Source organism: Gopherus flavomarginatus, chromosome 9, assembly GCF_025201925.1.
Source record: "Gopherus flavomarginatus isolate rGopFla2 chromosome 9, rGopFla2.mat.asm, whole genome shotgun sequence".
Lineage (NCBI taxonomy): Eukaryota > Metazoa > Chordata > Testudines > Testudinidae > Gopherus > Gopherus flavomarginatus.
Window position 1 is genome coordinate 53523138 of NC_066625.1, and position 22759 is coordinate 53545896.

Genomic DNA, 22759 nt, shown 5'->3' on the forward strand with positions numbered 1-22759 from the left:
CCTTTGCTAACTGAGGGTACGTCTACACTGCAATAAAACAGTGGCACACACCCACAGTTGGCCTGTGCAAGCTGTCTCAGGCTTGAGCTGCGGGGCTATACGACTGCAGTGTAGATGTTCAGGCTCAGGCTAGAGCCAAGAGAGCAGTGGAGGTTTCAGAATAAAGCTGAATAAAGCTACATGCTATCCGTGTATCAAATATTCAGTGGGCTTCTAACCAGTTACCTCTGAAGGGCCAGGGTTTGAATCTGGCAGTGATCACAAGCGAAACAAGTTCAGTATTGTCAAATGTCAAACAGTTCTGCACATTTACAAATGACTTTTTCTCCATTCAGCACTCTCTGACTCGCTACTCTGGGCATGAGGGAGTGTACTGACAGAGCTGTACAGGGGAATCTTACATAACACTTGCCTGCATTTTGCTTTTATTTAAATCCTAAGTCCCATCATTTAATAGAAGCTGATTATACACTGTCCAGTGTACTTCATGGCCTGCAAGCAGGAGCGATGTATTTCCAAACTTCAGAGCCCTTCCCCCATCCCCACCCCCAAAGCAGGCCACCAGTTCATGAGTCAGAGTAGTGGGACTGGGGGGAAGGGAGGGCTTGGTTCCATTTTCACTGCAAAGGGGAGGTGAAAGAAGGACCCTCTAAGTACTAGATTGTCCATGGGCAGTGCAGTGGAGATCCAGCACAAACTAACTCTCAACTGTCCTTTCCCCCACAGAAGATAAACCAGATGCCACGGCGGCGGCAGCAGCAGCAGCAGCATTGCATTTGTCACCCAGTGGCATTGGGAGTATTAACATGTCTGTGGAGATTAACGGCACAATCTATGCTGGTGAGAAAGCAACAGCTGCCTAGAGCGGTGGTGCAGCAGAGGAAAGCAGCTCTTGTTTGAATGCAGGATACTCTTAACAGTTATAAATTTACCAAACATAAAAAACAAAACTTTTGTTACTTTGAGAGATCCTTGAGTTGACACAGGAGCTGCTTTTCCACAGTCGTCCTCTGCATCACTCTGTCAAGATGGCCCCTTCTTATGTCATTGGGGATTTTTAAATATATATTCAAGATCCTTCTAAATGCTACTGCTTGGCAATTCCATCTTTGTGTGTGCTGTCTAAAGAGATATTCTAATCACTTTGTCCGGTTTTCGGATGTGATCTCTGTGCACAATGGGACTCTCTCTGAGGGCACGTCTGCACTTCAGTCAGGAGATGTGATTGCAGCACCTGTATACATACCTGAGCTAGACTGGGTCTAGCGAGCTCAAAGCAAGCTTGAGTAACACTAGCAGTGAAGCCACGGTAGCCGAGGCCATGGCTGCTCAAGTGCATACTCAGGGTTCTGGGTGGGCGGGGTTAGCCCATGCAGCCACGCTTTCACTATATTGTTGTTTGAGCTAGCTAGATCGAAGCTAGTTCAGGCCTGTCTGTGTTGCAACCACATCTCCCGATTGCAGTGTAGACACACCCTTATAGTGAAATAGTTTTGATTGCAGAACTTCTGTACAAGCAGCATTTCACTGTAATGGGAGAAAGAACTATCTGGCAAGACATCCCTCCCTACCTTCACCCTGAGTGTAGTTCCAGGGCTGCTTTTCATCCCTTGCTGCTATAGGAGATACCACCAATCCTGGGTGAAGGGGAACTTTTGGAATCTCTCTCCTCTCGTGCTGAGGAGCAGTTTTGACAAGACTAGCTTCTCTTCACCCCCTTCTGAGGAGTGTCAGTTTCTCTTTACATCCCTCACTCCTGCTCAGTTGGGTGGTGATCCCCTCTGAAGGCCACATTTAACACTTCCCTAGGTGGGTGCAGCGTGCTGTGTTGCCAGTGGAGTAGCTCAGTGGAACTCAGTTGTAGTGGAGTGAAAGTGCATTGAAAACGGCACTGAAGCTGTTAGAGTGATGCTTCGCTTGAAAATCCCTATCAGCCTGCTGTATTTCTTCCAGTTGCACTGTTGCTGCAGCTTCCTGATCCTGCTTGATTGGGTTGGGCTAACTGTCACTGGTAGAATTCCCTGAGTGCTGTTCTAAAATCTCTGGAGTTGGTAGAGTCTTCTCCTTTCCTGCTGTGTACATAGGTCTGGGGTAGCCAGTTGCTTCACCTTAAGCACTATATTGTTCTGGTGTCCCAGTAACCCAGTTCCAAACCCGTCTCTGTCCTGCAGGAGTACTGTTTGCCCAGAAGCCCGTCGTCCATCTAATTGCAGGATCCAGCACCCAAAGCACCTGCAGTAGCAGTAGCAGCTCCCACTGCTCCCCTAGCCCGACCTCGTCCAGGGGCACCCCCAGCGCAGAGCCCTCAACCAGCTGGTCTCTCTGATGGATGGGGGAGCGGGCTCTCTCTCTCATTGGCTTCAGGCAGCTCTGCCCTCTCCGTTCAAGGCAGAGAGCGAGCCAGGAAGGAGTCGCACAGATTACCTCATCTCAAGGAACCTGCTTTGCGGTTGGTCAGTGGCCAGATGATGAAACCTTCTGTGCTGGCGCATTTGCATTGCTTGTTTGTCCAGCCTTTTTTATTATTTTTTCAGGTTTGACTGTGTTCCTGCTGGGGGGTTGGGGAGAAGGGAAGGAGACACGGGGCATTTTTCAATCAGGGATTATCTCTAGGGGCTGTGGGTTTGCAGATGACTGAGACATCATCATGGCAGATGGAAGGAGCAAGGAGGTAGTTATGGGGATGGGGGAAGGGTTTCTGTTCTCTAATCAACAGATGTGTGGACTTCCCTATCATAACACAGTGTTTTGACAATCCTACCCCCAGAGGGACTTTGGTCTCCTTTCCCCTTATATTTGTTCCCTCTTGCGGTCACTTGCAGAGCAGTCGTGCAGGTTGATAGCGAGCAAGTCTCATCTAGTCGCCCATTCTGTCTCCGCTGTGTTCAGCCTCCTGTTGCTGTCTCCTTTGTGTTAGACTAGGCTGAAAGGCAAATGGTCACTAATGCTGGATTCACAGGAGACTTGCATGACTTCTTCCTCCTTTGGCAACTACCTCTCTAGGGTCCTGGCAGCACACACAGGACTCTTCCACCTCTGTATCTGATACACGGAGATGGAGAAGGCCTTTTAGTCCAGCTAGTCATCTCCCATGGCCAGTGCAAGCCTGGACCCTACTGTTTTTTCCAGGCCTTTGCCCAGCCTAGTTTTAAATGCCCCAAGCAGTGGCCCTTGCACTGCTTCCCTTGGGGGAACGTTGGACAGGCTAAATAAACTCACCACTGAAGCCTTTGTCCTGATAGTCATCCTGACTTTTCTTTTGCTTGATGTCATCCCTTTGCTCCTAGTTCTAGCCCCTTGGCCCTCGGTAGAACTGGGTTTGCACCAAATGGTGATTTCCTGCAGCGCTTCCTCTCCTGTATCTTTCATTAGCCTCTCCCTCCTATACCCACACAGACATGTTGGCTACAGGCCACTGTCACCCAAAGGAGATACGAGGTGACACTGACAATCTGCTGAGCTGTGTGTGTGTGTGTGTGTGTCTATTCATGTAATACACGCTTTTCTCAGTTGGGCTCTTACCAGGTATGTTGCCGCATTATCCGAATAACAGCCATCGTTCATGAGGCTCACCTGGGCAAAAGGGACAGAAGAGCCGGACCTTGGACAGCTCCACATGGGTGCATCCCAGTTGAATGGGCCTCTGGTTGTGAAGAGAGGGAAGAAAATCTCCCCCTATTCCCAGTAAATTCCCAATGGGTGGAGCTAGCGCTGCTTTAGGCCATCATTCCTCCTTTGTCAGCCAAGTTAGTTCCTTGGTTCTCTTTCATAGACCGAGCTCTTTGCTGCTGCACTCCCCACACACAGGCCCCTGTGCTGTCCTCTCCCCTCCCGCAGCACATAGGACTGCCCAGGCGATGTTCTCACAGCCTGTGGATCTGAGCCCTCCCACTCTTTGCCCTGGTGATGTCTCTTCCATCATGCAGGCCTGAGTCAGGTTCTTTTGAGCAGATGAAATACCTCAGATATGGACTTGTTATTGTGTTACCTCTTCAGGAAGTATTGGCATATCTTAAAGCTTGTTTTTATATGTGTTTTGCTGACTTTGTTTTTAATTTTTATTTTTTATTGTAGCACCAAAGACAACAAAGCTGAGTGAAGGAGCATGTGGCTTCCCTGTCCTTAGCATAGCCTGGAGACAGTTCCAGCAGCATTGACCCAGGAGCTGGGCATGCAGACAGGGCGATAGAGGAGGACAGATGCAGTTAGAGAAGGAGTAAGAGGGCAGATTTATTTCTCAGGCTGGCTTGAGTTTCAGGATTTCCCCTCAGTGTGAACAGTGGGGTGTCCCCAAAGGGGGACAAATGGTCCCAATGTTTGTCACAGAACTCTGTGATCAACTACTGGGCTTATCTTTAGCAAGTTTCCTTAGAACGGCTTTGAAGATAACAATCCTGTCTACACTACAGATTTTGCTAGACCTCTTACAGCACGGCAGTTCCTGACATGTTAAAGTACAGTTCACTCTTCTAGTGTGGGCAGGACCAGACACCTGAATTGTGCAGCAGCTTTGGATTTTACTGGTAGGATTCGGTCACACACATAAAAATACACCTGAGTCCTGTTTATACAATGAGACCAAGCCACGTTGTGTGCTACTGTATTGTACCCAAATGGTGCATTGTGGTAGTTTTTCATGGAGCAGATAGGACCTAAATACTGGAAGGTGCTCTAGGTTCTGCTTTCACTTATGTTGTAAAAGCCTATGTTACCAAACTCTGCAACCATCCCCATATTTAAGGGGTTGAAATACAATTTGGTAACACAAGTCTAACCCAGTTCTGCTCCCAGTGTCTACAGAATCTAAGGGCTTCTCTGCTCCACACAGGCAAGCAATCAGCGTTGGGGGATGGCCTAACAGTCACTCAGCCGTGTTATCACTCAATTGGCTCTTGCCTGTGTAGATAGGACAGAACCATTTTATCAGATTGGTATTACAGCCCTCTGAAGGCAAGGGACCTGATTCTCCTCCTACTTATGCAGGTGTAAATTAGGAGTTAACTCAATTGAAGCCAGTGTAAAACTGGTTTGAGATGAGAATCCAGCCCAGGGGCAACTGAACAACTTAGTGACGTTGTTAGAACACCCAACACCTCGAGGCAAGACCAAACTGTGCATGAAGAGGTTTGATAGACTATAATACTAGGATAACTTACCTCAAGTCAGCTTGCCTGCACAACTGGACATTAAGCCATTGCACATTTTCCCCTCTCTCCAGCCCATAAGTGTCTCGGACACCTCCCCTTAGTCCTAAAGTGCGTTTAAGAGCTTATAAACCGATTCAAGGTTCTCTGTACTGAAATTGTAAGGTACCACTTTGGGAGCCAGTCTGGGGTCAGGCTGCTGGAGCAAGCTCTGAACTGTGAAAAAGCACCTTCTGACGTCAACAGCATTTAACCTCAGAGTGGGGGATGCACGCTGGGCCTGAGCCAAAGCCCACTGAAGCTAATAGGGAGTTTTTCCACTGACTTCAGTAGACTTTGGATCAGGCCTATTATAAAAAAATTGGAGGTAACTTTATCACAAACTGTTTAAAAGAGTATTTTCCCAATGATCGGTGGCTAACAAATAAATAACCCCAGTGTAACAATTACTGCGGGCTGCTCCTAGAGGGAGGGTGTCCTAACTGGCTGGTGACATGGTAATTTCTCTCCTGGTGAAATATTCCAAGAGAACTGTGATGCTCCATCTTTATATCTACTGTGTAACATATTACTAGGATGACCAGATGTCCCGATTTTATAGACACAGTCCCGATATTTGGGGGTTTTTCTTATATAGGCTCCTATTACCCCCCACCCTCTGTCCCCATTTTTCACACTTGCTGTCTGGTCACCCTACATATTACAGAAAGGGAGCCCTGTCCCCCAGAAGCAGCAGCAGCGCCTTTGTGGGCATCGGCAAATCCCTTTGGTCCCAGAATGCTCGCTTCTTCGTGATATAATCCATTACCACTCATGGAAAGAGCATCTACCATAGAACAGGTGATCAGACTCTGAACAGTAAAGGCCAGGCTGGAGCCTTTTAGAAGCCCAAGGGCTGGATCTGATTTGCATGTACAAATTTAATTAATGTGCTTTGGTTAACTTCAGTTTAAAGCTAAATACATCCATCCCTTACACTCAGTCAGACTTGATAGTGAACAAGAATCACTTACTGGTTGAGTTCATCAGCAATAAAACCCTGCAATGGACAAGCTTTTTCCTCAGCTTGATGCTCCAGTAAGAGTGATGGCATTTGCGGCCTCAGGAGGCTCACAGTTTTGACCCCCCGTTGTGGGATGCTCCCTTGCCTGTGTGTATTAGTTTATATTGTATGGCTTAGTTGGTCTCATTAGCAGACACTGATGACTTTTTAATCAGCAATCAAATTATTTATAATGCACCTGTCCTGAGGCATTCTGCCTTGGGGCATCCCCTCTCGTGTTGCCTTCAGTGGAAGCTGTATGCACCTGTGCATTTGTGGGGACCAAACTTTGGCCCCAACGCATTTGTGAATCTTGCAGACCTCCAGGACATTTCAGTGTCTCAAACTCTGATATTTTTTCCAGAGTTGGGGGAATCTTTATAATTGTCCTGTTTCTTTTTTGGGGGTGGGGCTGGGGATTATTTCCCAAGGATAGGGCTAGAGGATATCTGCTTTTCCGTATGCTTTCTTCTCTTGTCCTGGGGAGCATAGGTTAATATTGGGTGTTTTGCTTGTGTATCATGTGCTACCGTTGTGTTTTCTTGCACAGAAAGCCACTCGAATCACTGAACCGATAAACTGCTTTGACACTACTAGAGTATTGATGTTTATAAGCTTTACACAGCTAGTCTGGAAATAGGCAGGGACTAACAGATTGGTTTTTAACAAATTCAGGGAAAGAGTAAAGTTGGGATGTGTAACAGATACCTCAGTAAAATAAGCTGCAACAATAATCTATTCTCTTTCATTAGCTGGCTACAAGGATCAGCCATTCAGACTGTGAATACTAACCCTCTCCCTAGCCTGAGCTTGATACTAGCACTTGGCTTGATGCACATTTCGCTTAGATCCAGATATTCCTGCTGAGCTGCCAGGTTTTAGGGATAGGGGTATAGAAACCAGCACCAGATACAGGGTGGAGGGCTGGGAGTGGGAGCGTGTCTCCTCAGCTCCAATCCATTTAACTAAGAATGTTGAAGATTGTATGGCACTCAGGGGTTTTGATATTGCAGGAAGGACTGTTCCTGGTGTGACGTGTTCCATTTTGCAGTGTGTCTAATCATCTTGAAACTCCAGAGCAACTAGGGTCTCGCAACAAGCGGCCAAAAGGGCCCAGCTGGAGGCAAAGGCACAGTGGGCCAGCAGCAGCCACGCGCTCTGTTTTCAGAATGAAGTGGGTGCAGATGTGCTGTCTGGTTTCCAAACCAGGTCCGCATAGAGAGCCACCTCCTGTCTCTTAACATTCTATACCAGCGTGTTCTGGTAGTGCATGAAGATTGAAAGGATGGAGTCCAGCTCAGAAATAAACCTCAAACTGCACAGGTGGAGCTGTTAGCAATCGGCTCTTGGAACAAATGTGAATGTGTCACACAGTCCTTTGGTTGCTGTGTATGATCTCCAAATGGATTCAGACCAGAAGACTTTTAACTGAATAGCAGCAGCCTTGCTACTAGTTTTGTTACCTATTTAAAAAAAAAATGTGATAGCCTAGGCAGTGAATAAATACCTCAGACGTCTGCTTCCAACAAGTGTCTGTATATGTTGTTGTTGGGTTTTTCTATCTTATATGTTATCCAAATGTTTATATTCCAATAAACTTCTACCTCTTCATATGATGCCCCTGTAAATGTATTTTGTTCCATTGATTGGGCTGGGAATCACTCCAGGTTTCTGGACTCAAGCTGACTTTTTAAACACAAATGGAAGGTGCAGTAGTTTTATGGGCCACCATGCCTATAACCTTGCAGCTAACAGCCTCCCATTATAGATCTGTGCATGGTAAGGGACCAGATACCAGTAACAGTTTGTACTCCTATAACGCCTTTCATCAGAGGATCTCCAAGCACTTGGTAGACATTAAGCTTTGGAGTCTTGAGCCAAATGAGTATTATCTGCATTTTACAGATGGCTAAACAAATATGCGCAGACCAGGTGACATGCCATAAGCCACACATACATAGTGGTAAAGCCAGGAATAGAACTTGAGTCCTGCCACTCGGTTCCCAGCCCTAACCAGTAGACACACTCCATCCCAGTTTGAGATGGCCTCCTCTCAGAGGGAGAAAGATGGACACATGCATACAACAACCCACCCACCCCTAAATACCTACAGCAGTATATGCAAAAGCTGTGTATCAGGGTTCTTAGCACTTTTTCTATCTGGTTTTAGAGAATATTAGAGAGTTAAAACAAATTTGGTATTTTTTTTAACATAAAGTGGTAGGAATTTAATCCTGGGTGGATTCCAGGTCCTAGATGTACACTGACGAAAATCATATTATCCCTCTGCACCTGTTACTGTGGGGGAAGTACCCCCAAAGACTAAAATGGAAGTAAACTACAAGCAATAACAACTGCACATACAGATCTGTAAGTGTCAAGGCTGATCCCTGAACCGATCTGCCAAGTTCTTTTTCATTTTCTTTGTGTGATAGTCCCCAGGTTTTGTGACTCGTCCTTCTATCTCATTCCAGTTCAGGGTTGGAACTTGTCATACATACATGTTTCTATCCAGTCCTTTGGGAGATCCTCTTTGTGATGGTCCTCATGGCTCAGACTCACATGCTTATCAGGAATGATGGTCTCTGCTGCTGACAATGGAGTATGTGGATTGAAAGAGGATGCAGACTAGCTAGTGTCATGATAGTAGGGCACTTGAAAATGAATTGAGCAATATTTTTAAACTACTCCAGTAAATTGAAAATTAACACAAAATTATCCCAATAAATTAATGAACAAATTTGTTTTGTTAGTTTTTAATGTATTGGGGTAGCTTTATATGTGTTTTGCTCATACACACTTCTGAGTGGAATTTTATGAGATGACTTAAGTGGCATTTTGCTGGGCCACAGAGTGTTGCCTGTTTCAGAACTGGGCTTCAGTGTGCTGCAGAATTCTGCAATTTTTGGGTATCCTCCTCTACTTCTATGGCAGGGTTGGGAGGCTTAGATTTGTCAAGTGCTTGGGGATCCTTGGATGATCTGCAAGGTATTCTTAGATTGGCCCTGGAATCTCCTGGGGGGCAGTGAGCCAAAAAAGTGTCAATTTGTGACACACGTAGTGTGAGAACTAGCTGTAGGTGGCAGAAACTAGTTTCCAAATCCCTTCAACTGTACTATTCAGTGGTTATAAGAACTTTTAATACTTCAGCTATTTTCTGGTTACACAGGAGACCGCAGAGTTGTTCTTCCAGTTGTTGAACCAGTTTGGCAGTTGGATGGAAACTGGTTCTGATTCCTTCACATCAGAGTCTGCCTGTCACCAGTGATGGCCTTGCTCTGGAAGTTGGCTCATTCTGGCACTTGGCACAAATATATAACTTCCACAATAGAAACCAGAGAAGGAAAATACCTCTTGGGTGCCATCTTATCTCCCCTACCCACCTTCCTATCTGGAGTGCTTTTCCTAGTTCACTTTTAAACGTCAAGCACTAGGTTTCCATTTCCCTTCGGGACACTATTCTACAGGCAAATAGATATTAGAGGTGGGAGATATTTTCCCACCATCCAGCTCAAATTCCCCCTTGCTCAGTTTCATCTCACTACTCCTAGCTACAATCCTCTTAGACCACTCTCCAGGCTCCCTCCCCCTCCTTGGGAACTTTAGATACAAAATCCATCTTGGAGCAAGCATATTCCAAGACACTTCCTGCCATGTGAACCACATTGCTGCACTTAGTGGGAATAGGTGAGTAGCTCTTTCCTGCATCTCCCTCTGGACTCTGATCATCTGGGCCTAGCAGAAGTTCCAATTGCTTTCAGTTCTCATGTGTTACCACTAGATGGATGCAACGTCAGCAACCTGCTGTTGAAATATGGGCACTGCTATGCTTCCTGGTTGGACAAGTGTTACTGAATATGGGAAATAAGGAGAAGGGTGGTGAAACATCCTACTTAGGACACCCAGAACTTTGAGCCACTGTGGTACCCCTCTGCCTTAGCCGAGAGCGAGAGCTTTGCTGCTGCTAAGCTGCGTGTCAGTTCTCTGACCTGCCAGTTTGTCAAGACTCTGCCAGTCTGAACCTTGCCTTGCAGGTAACAATCTGTGAACCCCAGGTCCCGCGTTCACCAGAGATATTTCCCTGTAGTGTCCAGTTCCATTTGCTGGACACTCACAGAAATTATGAAGTTCTCTGCCTCCAAAAAGACAGTGCACACAGCTGCTGGAGATGCACACTTCACTTCAGCATAACAGCAGTGAGATGATTTTTAGAAAAAGCTAAGAAAACTTTTTTTTTTATTAACAAAGAACAGAGATTTAAGTGATACTAAGCAAAAGTAAGAGAGGCAGGTCTGATTACAGACAAAACAAAACACACTTTCTAGTAACTAACACTTTATTTTAGCAAGTTACAGTCATTGCCTAAGCAGTTTTCTTACAGGAAGTTACCAACATCCCTGGCCCTTCGAACTCACCAGGGGATCCAACTTTCACAGGCTCAAAGAGTGTTGTTCCTTCTGTCCCCACATTCATGGGGAACTAATGTCGTTTTGCACCCCTTATATTACTCACGTCTGTGGTCTCTGCCTGAAGAACCAGGAAGGCTTCCTAGGGGGCAGATTTTATCAGCTGATGTGATTGTTGAAGGGTTTTCTCCCCTAATTGTTTAGCTTGATGGCTTTGTTTACCTTAGATGTAAATGTACTTTCATTGCCTGCAATGAAGCCAGTCAGACAGGTAAATAAATCCACATTCCCTTGTCTAGGGGGGACTGAGTTTCCGCACTGCTCCCAAACACATTTTAAGAATGCATTTTCAGCACATCTGTAACTCTATACACACCCCATACACACATCAGTATGTGAGACAAGGCAGGCTTCTGACTACTTGAAGCAGTGCCCTGTGCACACCAGAAACCTCTCTGAGCATACGTATAATACTCCTCTCTCATGTCTTTCAGGAAAGTCTAATTCCAGGGCAGCATCTTGCTGCACCCAAGCTAAATCTACTGATTTGGATGGTTGGAGAAGTCAAGAGGTGCAGTGTCAGGCGACTGACCTGTTCCTCATTTTCCCCAGATCTGCTCCTTTTCCTTACCTCTTAATTAAGGCAGGATGGACATAGTTCAAGAGAAAGGAGGCTCTGAGTATTTGGCTGGGGCAGTGGCATTCGCTTTCTGACCTGAGCTCTTGCATAGTGTTGCTGTTAGATGTTTGCTCCCTGCTGCTCCGAGTGGCGGACGAAGTGACTGTCAATAGAAGGTGGTCAAGCACTTTGGGATCTGTGAATGGAAGATGCTGTGTAAAGGTCACTCCTCCCCCATCAGCGTTAGGGCAGGTGCACATTGAGCTCAAACTCTGCATCCTTGAACTAAAGTTATCTATGCAGGTTCTGATACTGGGCCCATCATAGTGACTATGAAACCCAAGTGTCTGTCAAGGTCTGTAGTATCACCAAACTATGGGAGAAAAGAAGTGTTTGCCCCACTTTACAGCTGGGGAACTGTGGCACAGAGATACTAAGTGACTTGCCTGAGATCACACAAGAAACCTGGCTCTCTCCTGAGTTCCAGTCCAGTTGTAAATCCACCTGATGACTGAAGGGCTCAGCCTGCCCGTGGATGAGGCTGGGGAAGCATTTGCAGCTTGGTAACTAGTAAGGACATGAGGATTGTTGGGGAGATGGACTCCTGGTTCCACGGGTACCTATTTCAGCAGGACCCCAAGATGTCGTTGGATGCTCTGCCCTACCTCAGCCCAGAATGGCTCTCCTGTCCATCCCAACAAGCTTTGCCCTCCTGTCCCCTCCCACCAAGAATCCTGGCAGAGTTCAGATGAGCTCTGAAGCACCTCGCAACAAAGTGCTTCATGTCAGTTTTCCTCTCTCCTGTGCCAGAGGCTATCCTGGCATCTCCCCTGCTGCCCTTAGGATGGAGCAGCCTGTCCTTCCCTGGGATCAGAGGGGAGTAAACAGGTGGAATTTTCCGTCTGTTTGCTCAGCTCTGCCAGCCTGGAGCAGTTCCTGGCCTCTGTATATCAGACAAGTGCAGATTGCCAGAGCTCTCTGCTGCTGCCAGACTCACTTCCTTTTTGCCATCCCAGCCTCTCAGAGCAACTGAAAGCAAAGACCTCCCACTCCTTTCCCCCCCATCCCTGCCCCGCACAGGAGTGTCCTTTGGTTGCTTCATTTTGTTCCTTTCAAACTTTGAAAGCTTTGTCTCGCTTGCCAACAGAAACTGGTCCAATAAAAGAGATTACCTCTTCTCTCCCTCCCCCCCACTTGTCTCTCCAATATCCTGGGACCGACGTGGTTACAACACTGCATACAGACTTCTTCATGTCAGCCTTTCTGGGGTCACCTCAGGACTCGTCAATTCTCACTGCTCACCTCAAAAGCCAGAGTGATGAAGCAGGTAAGGTGGACTTGGGAAGCAAGAGTGAACAACCACCCTTCTGTGCAAAGGGTTGGTGTTTGGCTGGCAGTAGCCTTCACATATGAGCAGGGATGACTGCCTGTGCTTGAATCTGAAGTAGGAGCCGTCGCGCTGGTGCAGCAGCAGGGATCAGAGAGGAGTTCATTGGAACCCTAGCTAACTAATGTGGAGGAGTCCTAGTATCTTAAAAGAGGCACTTATTGTTGGCATCTGTAGCTGGGGTGTGGATAGCCATCTAGAAAGCAGAATCAGAGGCATCCCTGAGGGGGCAGGATTAAAGAACTAGGATATTGTAGTGAAGCTGCTGTGTTGTCTTCAGAGATTATAGATGGGGCTGCTGCATATTAAGGATACCTGACATTTTCCATTATAAACCCCTGTTTTGAGTTGCTTGTTGTTTTGCTAAAGGATCACCATTTGGGCTGAAATTTTTCATGCTGGGTGTGTGGCTGATTTTCTGTGGGAAATTTCAGTGAAAATGGGTCTGCCATTTCCAATGATGAGGCTAGGGGAAAATAAGGTGTTTTGCCTTTTTTAATAAAAGCAGGGTTTTGCATGGGTGTAATTTCCTATGTTAAAAGAACACTGTTAAGGCTGCAAAATAAAGCACTGACTAATTAGGAAATGCCAAAATTAAGGTTGTCTATGCAATCTTAATCTAGCCCCCTTGTGTATGTGCATTATTGTGCATTCTTTAATTGCATGACCACATACTGTTTTTTCCACAGGACCCCTGCCTAATTCAGTGCACAGGATGGGGACCTGCTCGAGGGATGCATCAGGGTTATGTAGCGAAGGAGGCTGTTGACTACAAGAACCTGTCTTGTCTGTTGCAGAAGTCGGCAGGGGCATAGTGAATGAGGCAGGGGGCTGCAGGAAGAGAAAAGGTGCTCTTATGGTTAAGGGAGTTGAATGCTGCCTTGAAGAGCTGGATTCTGTCCTTGCCTCTGCCACGGAGTTCCTGTGTGATTCTTGAGCAAGTCATTGAAACCATACTTCACAGGTGGTGGTCACTTTTGTATTCCTCATTCTCTGGGTACTTGACTTGCTACCCAGGGGTCTGATTTTCTTGACTTGCTACCCAGGGGTCTGGGCACTCTTGACCACAGCTGAAGTCAATGGAAGCTGTGTGGGGAACATATCAAGTGCTATAGAAAGTTAAGGACTCTAAAAATCAGGGCCTAGGTGTCTCAAATTGGGCACCCAAAGTTAGTGGAAGCTTCTGACTTTAATCTCTCTGGGTCTCCATTCCCCATAACAACCACCCCTCACCTCACAGGGGTGTTGTGAAGCACTCAGGTACTATAGTAATGAGTGCCAGAGAAAAGCCCTTGAGGAAATTAATAATTCTGCCTTCAGAGCAGCATGCAATAAATAGTGGACAGCAAATAAGGCCTGGTGCCACACAGGTGCAGTAAAGATAAAGCAAAATATTGGAATGTTGCTCATTCAGTTAGCACCATCCATTCTGGGTACTGAAAGAGGCTGGAAAAAATAGCGTGGGATCATATATATTATAGATTATTATAATGCACAAGGGGCCGTGGGGAATTAAGGTTGCACAGGCAACTTTAATTCTGCCTTTACTAATTTTTGAGGACAGCAAGCAGTCTCAGTCTTTTTTTTTCTGACATAATTTGTTTGTGTGTAATGCGTGTGGTGTGATAGTGCTGCGTTACACAGGCCCATGGATTTTTGTGGTCTGGGCCCTACTGTGTAAGAAAAGAGTCTATTAAAAAAGGTCAGTACAAGTGCTACTCTGGTGACAGGATACAGGCACGAGACAGCTTGGTTTAGCTCTTCAGAGGAGACAAAGTGGCGGAGGGAAGAGGATTGCAATCTTACCATCTCTAGGACTGACAATGTGCCAGCTAGTGTCTGGTATGTTTTTAATCCAAATCAATACTTTCAAGGTTACAATAGAAAGAAAGGGATAGTACAGTAACCCAAGCTGCGAGGGCTAGAGTGGGGAGCTGGAGGTGGAACAAAAGTCAGTATTGTTTAACAGAGCCATTAGTAATAGTCTTTAGCTGCTTTTCTGCTGTAGAACTCAATGCACGTTACAGAGCTGGGCTGGACTTCGCTCTCCCTGTTTTACAGATGGGGATATTGAGGCACAGAGGGGTTAAAGCTGGGATTTTCAAAGGATCTAAGGAGAATTAGGTGCCCAACTCCCTTAGACTGGGATTTTCAAAGGCACCTAAGGGACTCATCCAAGGAAACAAAGCGAGTCAGTGTCAGAGCTGGGAACAGAACACAGGTCTGGTGCCCTCCCATCTAGACCCTGCAAGCAGTGGGACAAAAGGTTAAAGCAACAGCATAGCCAAGCATCAAGGACGGGAGATAAAGGAGAGGTGGGGATGATGTAGGAAGTCAGACTGGATGACTGAAGTGTAACATTTTTTAACCCTATTGTGGGTGGACCCAAGTTATAACCTGCTCCTTTGGGGCCCTGGCCTCCTAAGTCAGATAAAACCTCACTTTGGAATCCATGGTAAGGGCGGTGCAGGATCAGACCGAGCTAAAGAAACCACTGTGAACTTCAACAATGGCAGCCTGATCTATCAGTAACTTCATCTTTGTGCCACCTGGCCTGTCACAGGGATCTGGAATGACCTGCCAGTTCTTTAACTGCTGCTTTTAAATGTTCATTTGTTTGAGGTGGTTCTGTTAGGGGGAAAAAGTCTCTAATGGCATCATGGGCTTCTATGTTTAGTGTCTCTTGTTAATTTCAGGTCAACAGTGCTTTGTTTACTAGCAAAGTGGGATCTAAACATTGAATAGTGGGCTTGATGCGTTAACGATTGGGTGAGGGTCTCTGGCCTGTGCTATGCAGAATGTCAGACTAGATTATCAGAATGGTCCCTCCTGGCCATAAAAGCTCTGCATCTAAGTTGGGTTGTTTTCTGGCTCACGCATCGCTAGCAACATCAGTTCTGCAACTGGGCCTTGCTTAACAAATCTATGATGATACAGGAGCTGGGATAGAATCCAGCTTCCTTCTTTATAGGCTTCCTGGCTCTGCAGGGCTAATGGGAGGAAAAGGGAGCAGGAGCTTATTTTCTGGTTACATGAAGAGAGCAGATTTGCTGAGTAGAAAGGGACCATTTTTATAGTCCTTTCTCAGGGTTGCACTGTACTCTGTGTGGTTTTTAATCTCCTCCACCCCCAGATCCCCTAGTGTGTAGAAGTCCGCTGTTGGGAGAGGGGGTTCACCCCCCTCTGGGGCAGCTGGGAGCCAGGCCGCTCACTACCTGGGGTGACAACAGCAGTTCCGGGCCCAGACCCTCAGGCAGGGGCTGAGCAAGCAGTTCAGTCTATACAAGGTAAGAGGCCCAAGCTTCTGGGCCTGAGTGTTGGGGCAAAGGGGGAGACTGCCACCCATGAGTGGGGTGGCAGGGGGGATGCAGGCCCGCCCACTCCTCTGCGTCCCAGCCCATGGCCCTAACAGCGGCAGGCAACTTGCTGCTGTGTCAGTGGGGATACAGGCCGCAACACACTGCCATTGGCTCTGGCTCTGCTGCAGCCAGACTAGGGTCACCTGCCTCCGGGCTACTTCCCGACTCCCCCTGGGGGCTTACCTGGATCCTGGGGTCATCCTCCGCAGGGTCCAGGCGCATGGGTTCATCCCAGCCGGGGCTGGAGGGGAGCTCTGGCAGCGCCTCTGGACAATGAGCACGGGGAAGTTCGCGCCACTCTGGGTGGCTACCCTGGGTTGCAGGAGTCTGCCAATCCCAAGCTCCCGGAGGGATGTCCACTCGCTCCAGCCACTGGGGCCTCACTGAGCTCAGAGGGCCCCCTTTATACTTCCGGGTCGGCACTTGACCCTTTGTGGGGCGGGCTCGGAGCTCTGTAGCTCCACCCAGTCCGGCCTCCAGCTGGGCTCTTCATCCTCAGGGGCAGCTGGGAGCCAGGCAACCTCACTACAAGGTGCAAAAAGGCATTTCTTTTTTTCTTAATCCTGTTGCACTCATCATTCTGCATCTTTTAACAACGAATCAGTGGAACCTGGGCTATCTGGCACATCCCTCTGCAGTTTAACTGGCCATTTCCTTGGTTTGTTTTACACACTGTGCTCAACTCTTTGATTCAGTGTTGGGTAAAGTTTTAATGCACATAAGCATTTACCAGACACTTCACTTTACTGCACTCAGTGCAGGATGCCACTTTCTGCCTGTTGATGCACATGGGGTGTTGCCATGTGCAATGTTACACATGTGGTGTATGCAATCCTGTACCTGACCCACTTGGTGTATTCAGTATCAGAGGGGTAGCCATGTTAGTCTGGATTTGTAAAAGCAGCAAAGAGTCCTATGGCACCTTATAGACTAACAGACATATTGGAGCATGAGCTTTTGTGGGTGAATACCCACTTTGTCAGATGCTTGGTGTATTCAGTTCCTCTTCCTCTCCATCTTGTTAGCTTTGGGCAGACAGGTCGGAGGGCTTGTCTATATAGAGGGCTATTCTGGAATAGTTTACTTGGCAATAGCTATTCTGGTCAATTTTCCCATGTAGCCAACTCCTTACCCTAGTATCCTCTGGGGACTAGAATCAGTCCTGGAAAGAATTGTATGTACTTATGCAAGGGCTGAATTTAGCCTTCAGTCCACTCAACCTATAGCAATTCTCTCCATTAGCAGCAGTGCACACTGTGATTGGGCAGGAGAGGTGGCTTTGGTGGTTACTTATGTACTTGTGTATAGCTGGAAAGCTATTAGAATGGGAGGAGATTCTAACCCCTATGCCACCGATGCGTCTTTCCCATTATCTCTAGTGATCAGCACTGATATACAGCACAAACAGCAAGGGAATCCACACCAGGCATATTCTGGCTCTCCTGGCTCACATTCCCAGAACTTGAAAGCCCTGGGTATTAACTTCTGTGGTCTCCACTGCAATAGAATACCTTGCACATCACTGATCCCACCTCCACCCCCTTCACCTTCATAATACAGGCCATTCACTGTTCAGCCAAGCAGGAACTCAGTCTTCAAAAGCTGCTTGGTCTCCTCACAAATAACAAAGGAGCTAAAGAGCTCAGTGCAGATGAAAAGGCCTGCATGTTAAAACCCTGACTCAGCACAGTCCTATAGTATAAGATGCTGCTTTTTCCCTCCTCTCTCCTAATATTAAGATCCCCTGAGTCAGCCTTAGACCAATCTCAGCCTCTAACAATGCTTTGTCCAGAATCAGACTCTGCTTAGCTCCTCACTTAGGGCCTAATTCAAAGTTTATAAAAGTCCGTGGGAGTCTTTCCATTGACTTCAGTGGGGTTTTGGATCAAGGTGCTTAGCGCACTTACTGTATCCACCATTTCTCCTGTAGTGTGGACTTTCTCTGGCCTCTCTCAGTGGATGGCACCACGGCAGCTGGCCTTCCCCAGGCAGCCCAACTAGTTTACTAAATGGGGATTCGGGTGCCTTACAAAATTGATGATTGAGCTACTGAGTTGAATGGCGCAGCTCACACCTTTTTCAGAGCTTTTGTTTCAGGCTGTCTGCAAACTCGGGCAGATATTGCTGCATTAGTTTATAGCTTATGTTCTGAGGGCTTTTTCATATAAAATGTTCTAAAACTCCTAGAAGCAGCAAAGAATCCTGTGGCACCTTATTGACTAACAGAGGTTTTGGAGCATGAGCTTTCATGGGTGAATACCCACTTCCTCAGATGCATGTAACGAAAGCTCATGCTCCAAAACCTCTGTTAGTCTATAAGGTGCCACAGGATTCTTTGCTGCTTTTACAGATCCAGACTAACACGGCTACCCTCTGATACTTAAAACTCCTAGGTGAGTTAGGAGCTGAAGTTTCATTTTCAAAGGTGATGTGGACACTTAGGAGCCTAACTCTCATTGTGCTTTCAATGGAATTTAGCCTCCTAAATCACTTAGGTCAAAACTTTACCCATAGTTACTCTCTTCTTTAAATGAGATTGGATTCTGGAAGAAAATTCTGTAGCAGCTTCAGAAAGGCGGGCAGCCATGCATGCATGGAATTTGCATGGCCAAGTGATCACTTTATATACAGAGCTCTGTTTACTGTCATCATCTGATGATCAGCCAAGTGGAGTGTCCACTTCTCAAAATGCGCCACAATTAGCACTGTCTCCCTTGTTAGCCATCTCAGCCAAGAATCAGGGAGATTCACTGGATCCTGGTGGCAGATGTCCCGTCTCAGGGATGAGACATTTTTGACAGACCATTGTGGGGGAATCTTGCACAGCTGTTGCCTGGTATAAACCTAGAGAACTTCAGTTTCCAGGGCTATTAATCCAGGACAGAGTGAAGAAGCAAACAATGGGATTCAGTGTCATGATGATGCCATTATTATGCCCTGCATGACAAAAACAAATAGGTGGAAAGCTTATGCCAGATGGATTCAGCTGAGTGCCAGTCCCATCTTGAATTAACTAGTTCATTGCCATCCTTTCTTCTCTGCAGCTTCTCTCGCATTGGCCAATAAGGTCTGTAATAATCGGACACTTTCCCACCTGCATCCTGCCAGGTTGGTCCTCATATTCAGGGCACTTTAAGTGAGTTTGGGCTGGGGGCTAGGGGCATGTGTGAGAAAAGACATTGACTCCGTGGTCACTCTTGATGCTTGCAGGAGTGAGTTTCATAGTCTAGGTCCAGCTCCTGGGACAGATCTGTCTTGTGCACGCACAAGCCTACCCTTTTACCTACAAAATCTCCACCAAGCATTCTCAAAACTACAATACCCACACGAGGAAATAAGGAAACAGATCAACAGAGCCGGACGTGTACCCAGAAGCCTCCTACTGCAAAACAAACCCAAGAAAGAAACCAACAGGACTCCACTGCCATCACATACAGTCCCCAGCTAAAACCTCTCCAACGCATCATCAGGGATCTACAACCCATCCTGGACAATGATCCCACACTTTCACGGGCCCTGGGTGGCAGGCCAGTCCTCGCCCACAGGCAACCTGCCAACCTGAAACATATTCTCACCAGTAACTGCACACCACACCATAGTAACTCTAGCTCAGGAACCAATCCATGCAACAAACCTCAATGCCAACTCTGCCCACATATCTACACCAGCAACACCATCACAGGACCTAACCAGATCAGCCACACCATCACTGGTTCATTCACCTGCACATCCACCAATGTAATATATGCCATCATATGCCAGCAATGCCCCTCTGCTATGTACATCGGCCAAACTGGACAGTCGCTACGGAAAAGGATAAACGGACACAAAGCAGATATTAGGAATGGCAATATACAAAAACCTGTAGGAGAACACTTCAACCTCCCTGGCCACACTATAGCAGACCTTAAGGTGGCCATCCTGCGGCAAAAAAACTTCAGGACCAGACTTCAAAGAGAAACTGCTGAGCTTCAGTTCATCTGCAAATTTGACACCATCAGCTCAGGATTAAACAAAGACTGTGAATGGCTTGCCAATTACAAAACCAGTTTCTCCTCCCTTGGTTTTCACACCTCAACTGCTAGAACAGGGCCTCATCCTCCCTGATTGAACTACCTTATTATCTCTAGCTTGCCTGCATATATATACCTGCCCCTGGAAATTTCCACTACATGCATCTGACGAAGTGGGTATTCACCCACGAAAGCTCATGCTCCAAAACGTCTGTTAGTCTATAAGGTGCCACAGGATTCTTTGCTGCTTTTACAGATCCAGACTAACACGGCTACCCCTCTGATACTTTTTGGGTTGGTTGCTCTACTGGAATGTTGCTTTCTGGGAGGCGTGTGGCCACGAATGGAGAGGCAGTTTCCAAGAGCTGATCCCAGGGAGGGCTTGGACTGTCAAGACAAAGGGCTCTGTATCCAACAAAAGAGAGTCTGCTCAGAAAGAGGAATCTCAAAGTTGACCTCGCTAGCTGGATGGGCCATTGGATGTTGTATTTTCAAGGGTGCGTGGCCACATTTCCAGAAGTGAGTGTCAGTCACCAATGCATGGATAATGGTGGTCAGGTGTATGTCTGTGGGACGAGATGCGATCTCCTGACCAGGAATGTACAGATGGAAGTGGGGGTGCTTTTAAGCAATGAGGGGTGCAGTTTCCCTCCTTCTGATTTTCCTTTCATCATTCAGCAGTGCTTCCCATATGGTAAGTGCTATCCTGATTCTACAGAGGGGGAAACTGAGGCACAAAACTCTCATGATTGTCCAAAGTGTCTCAAGCCTGGGGCAGAGCCATGACTAGATAGATTGAAGGAGTTCCTGACTCCCAGTGTTGTGCTCATTCCTACAGAACACATTGTGACACACTTAGGCTTGCAGATCTCGGCAATAGTATTCACAGTTAAAGCCTCCCCCCAAATCCTCCACAGAGTGTTTCAAATCCAAGCCCAAGATGAGTGACAGACCAGTACTGATAGCTCCATTGCAAATAAAGAGTATGAATAATCTGTGTGGTCTAATTCGACCCCTCTCAGGAAATGCTGCTTTTGCTGATCATGTCCATGCTGTGGGCCCAGAGATCATGTCTGGAAGGGGGCTGATGCCAGCAAGCAAAATCCTTCCTAAATGAGCCGGATTTCTGCCACTTCCTCTAATCCTGCTTGCTGCTCCCTCAGCTCTCAGCCTCTTTCAGCTTTGTTTTATCTCATTGCCACAGAGCAGAGCGAGCTCTAGGGGTGGCAGGAGTAGTGGGGGAGGGGAATGCTTTGCTTTCTAGCACTTTGCACTAGAGTGAAGAGAGACCCAGATCCTCAAAGGTATTTAGGCTCCTAACTCTCACTGAAATCAATGGGCATTAGGAGCCTGAATACTTCTGAGGATCTAGGCCAGAGTTCCCAGCAGTGTTTGGGAAGATCAGTTCCAGGATGGTACCCCAGAAAGACACAACCAACACCCATTCCTTAGGGCTTGGAGCCTCATGCCCCGGAGCTGGGATTGTGGGGGTGGGGGGGAATCAGGCAGAGGTACAGACTTGTACTGCCAGCAGCTATGTTTAAAGAAGGTGTCTGGCTAGCGCAGTTTTCGTGTGTAATTCCTACCTCAGGGAGGCCCAGTTCTTTCGTGTGTGCTTTGAGATCCTTATGTGAAAAGATAAAACTATTCCTACTAGCAGGACAGGAGCTAGACGTAATTCCCTGACGTGCAGACAGGGATATTTTTTCTCACTTGTGATGTGTGGTATAAAGCCAGCCTTTCCATCTCATTAGAGCAGCTTTGCTGGAGGGCTGTGCCCAGCATGGTACAGTGCACAGAGCATGGGGAGGGAGTCAGGCCACCTGGGTTCTATTTAATGCCTTGGTTTCCCTATCTGTCAAACAGGGCTAATGCTTTGAGATCTACAGACTAGAAGTGCTATCTAGGCATTAAGTGTGGCCATTTATTGAATGTGGCTCCATTTTGAGCTACAGAAAGGACTTTAATTGCACCCTCAAAGTACTCTAAGGAATTGAATGGTCAAGGTTCTAATACCATTCAGGATCACAGCTATTGCCCTGTGGAACCATGTTGTGTCTGGGTTGGAAGACGGCTACTTGAATCACAGTTAGAGTGTAGCTGGGCCCATCCCCTGCCTTGGCTCGTTATCTACAGTGTGATTTGGCAAACGTGGTTGCTGCTTTATTAAAGGTCTTGTTTCATACTGGCCATGTGTGGCCTTCCATCTGAGGGTCTCAATCACGTCACTACAGATTAAGCCCCTTCATGCACCCCTGAGGTAGGCAGATATTATCCGCAGGGAAGGACACTGAAGCATAGAGAAAGAAAGTGACTCAAAGGCCTGGTCTACACTGGGGTGGGGGTGGGGTGGGGTGGGGATTGATCTAAGATACGCAACTTCAGCTATGAGACTAGCATAGCTGAAGTTGACGTATCTTAGAGTGACTTAGATTGACTTACTTCGCATCCTTCTGGTGCAAGATCAACGGCCGCCGCTCCCCCGTGGACTCCGCTTCCACCTCTCGCCCTGGTGGAGTTCCGGAGTTGACGGGGAGTGTGTTTGGGGATCGATGTACATCGATCCCTGATAGATCAATCACTACCCGCTGATTCGGCGGGTGGTGTAGACATACTCTGAGTGATTCGGGGCAGACCTGCGACTAGAACCCTTGCATCCTGACACTCACTGCATGGCTTTAACTACCAGACAGTGCTTCCTGCTGTGTTAAACTTGAACAGGATGGGGCACTGGGAGGGCTCCAAGCTGACTTCAGGCAAAGAGATGAGGAAGTTCTATTGGCAGTGTC

General features: G+C 47.1%; 1 protein-coding gene and 1 long non-coding RNA gene across 4 annotated transcripts in view; one reads left to right on the top strand and one right to left on the bottom strand.

The window, feature by feature from the left end:
* ARID3B (AT-rich interaction domain 3B) overlaps positions 1-7802 on the top strand; it is a 46490-nt gene extending 38688 nt beyond the window's left edge. Inside the window, exons 8-10 of one of the 3 annotated variants that reach the window (XR_007776166.1) lie at positions 727-840; positions 2172-2453; positions 4075-7802. Coding sequence is in view for 1 of the 3 variants with exons in the window: in XM_050966796.1 (XP_050822753.1) it covers positions 727-840; positions 2172-2326 (269 nt within the window). In the remaining 2 variants the exon portion in view is untranslated. Of the gene's footprint in view, positions 1-726; positions 841-2171 lie in introns of all 3 variants that reach the window. The other 2 variants (XR_007776167.1, XM_050966796.1) reach the window with 2 other exon arrangements.
* A 2750-nt stretch (positions 7803-10552) lies between these two features.
* LOC127057791 (uncharacterized) lies at positions 10553-16342 on the bottom strand. Its single transcript, XR_007776177.1, has 3 exons — positions 16141-16342; positions 15041-15226; positions 10553-11407 (listed from the first exon to the last, which is right to left on the bottom strand). It is a non-coding gene; the product is annotated as an uncharacterized LOC127057791 (long non-coding RNA).
* Positions 16343-22759: the final 6417 nt, after the last annotated feature.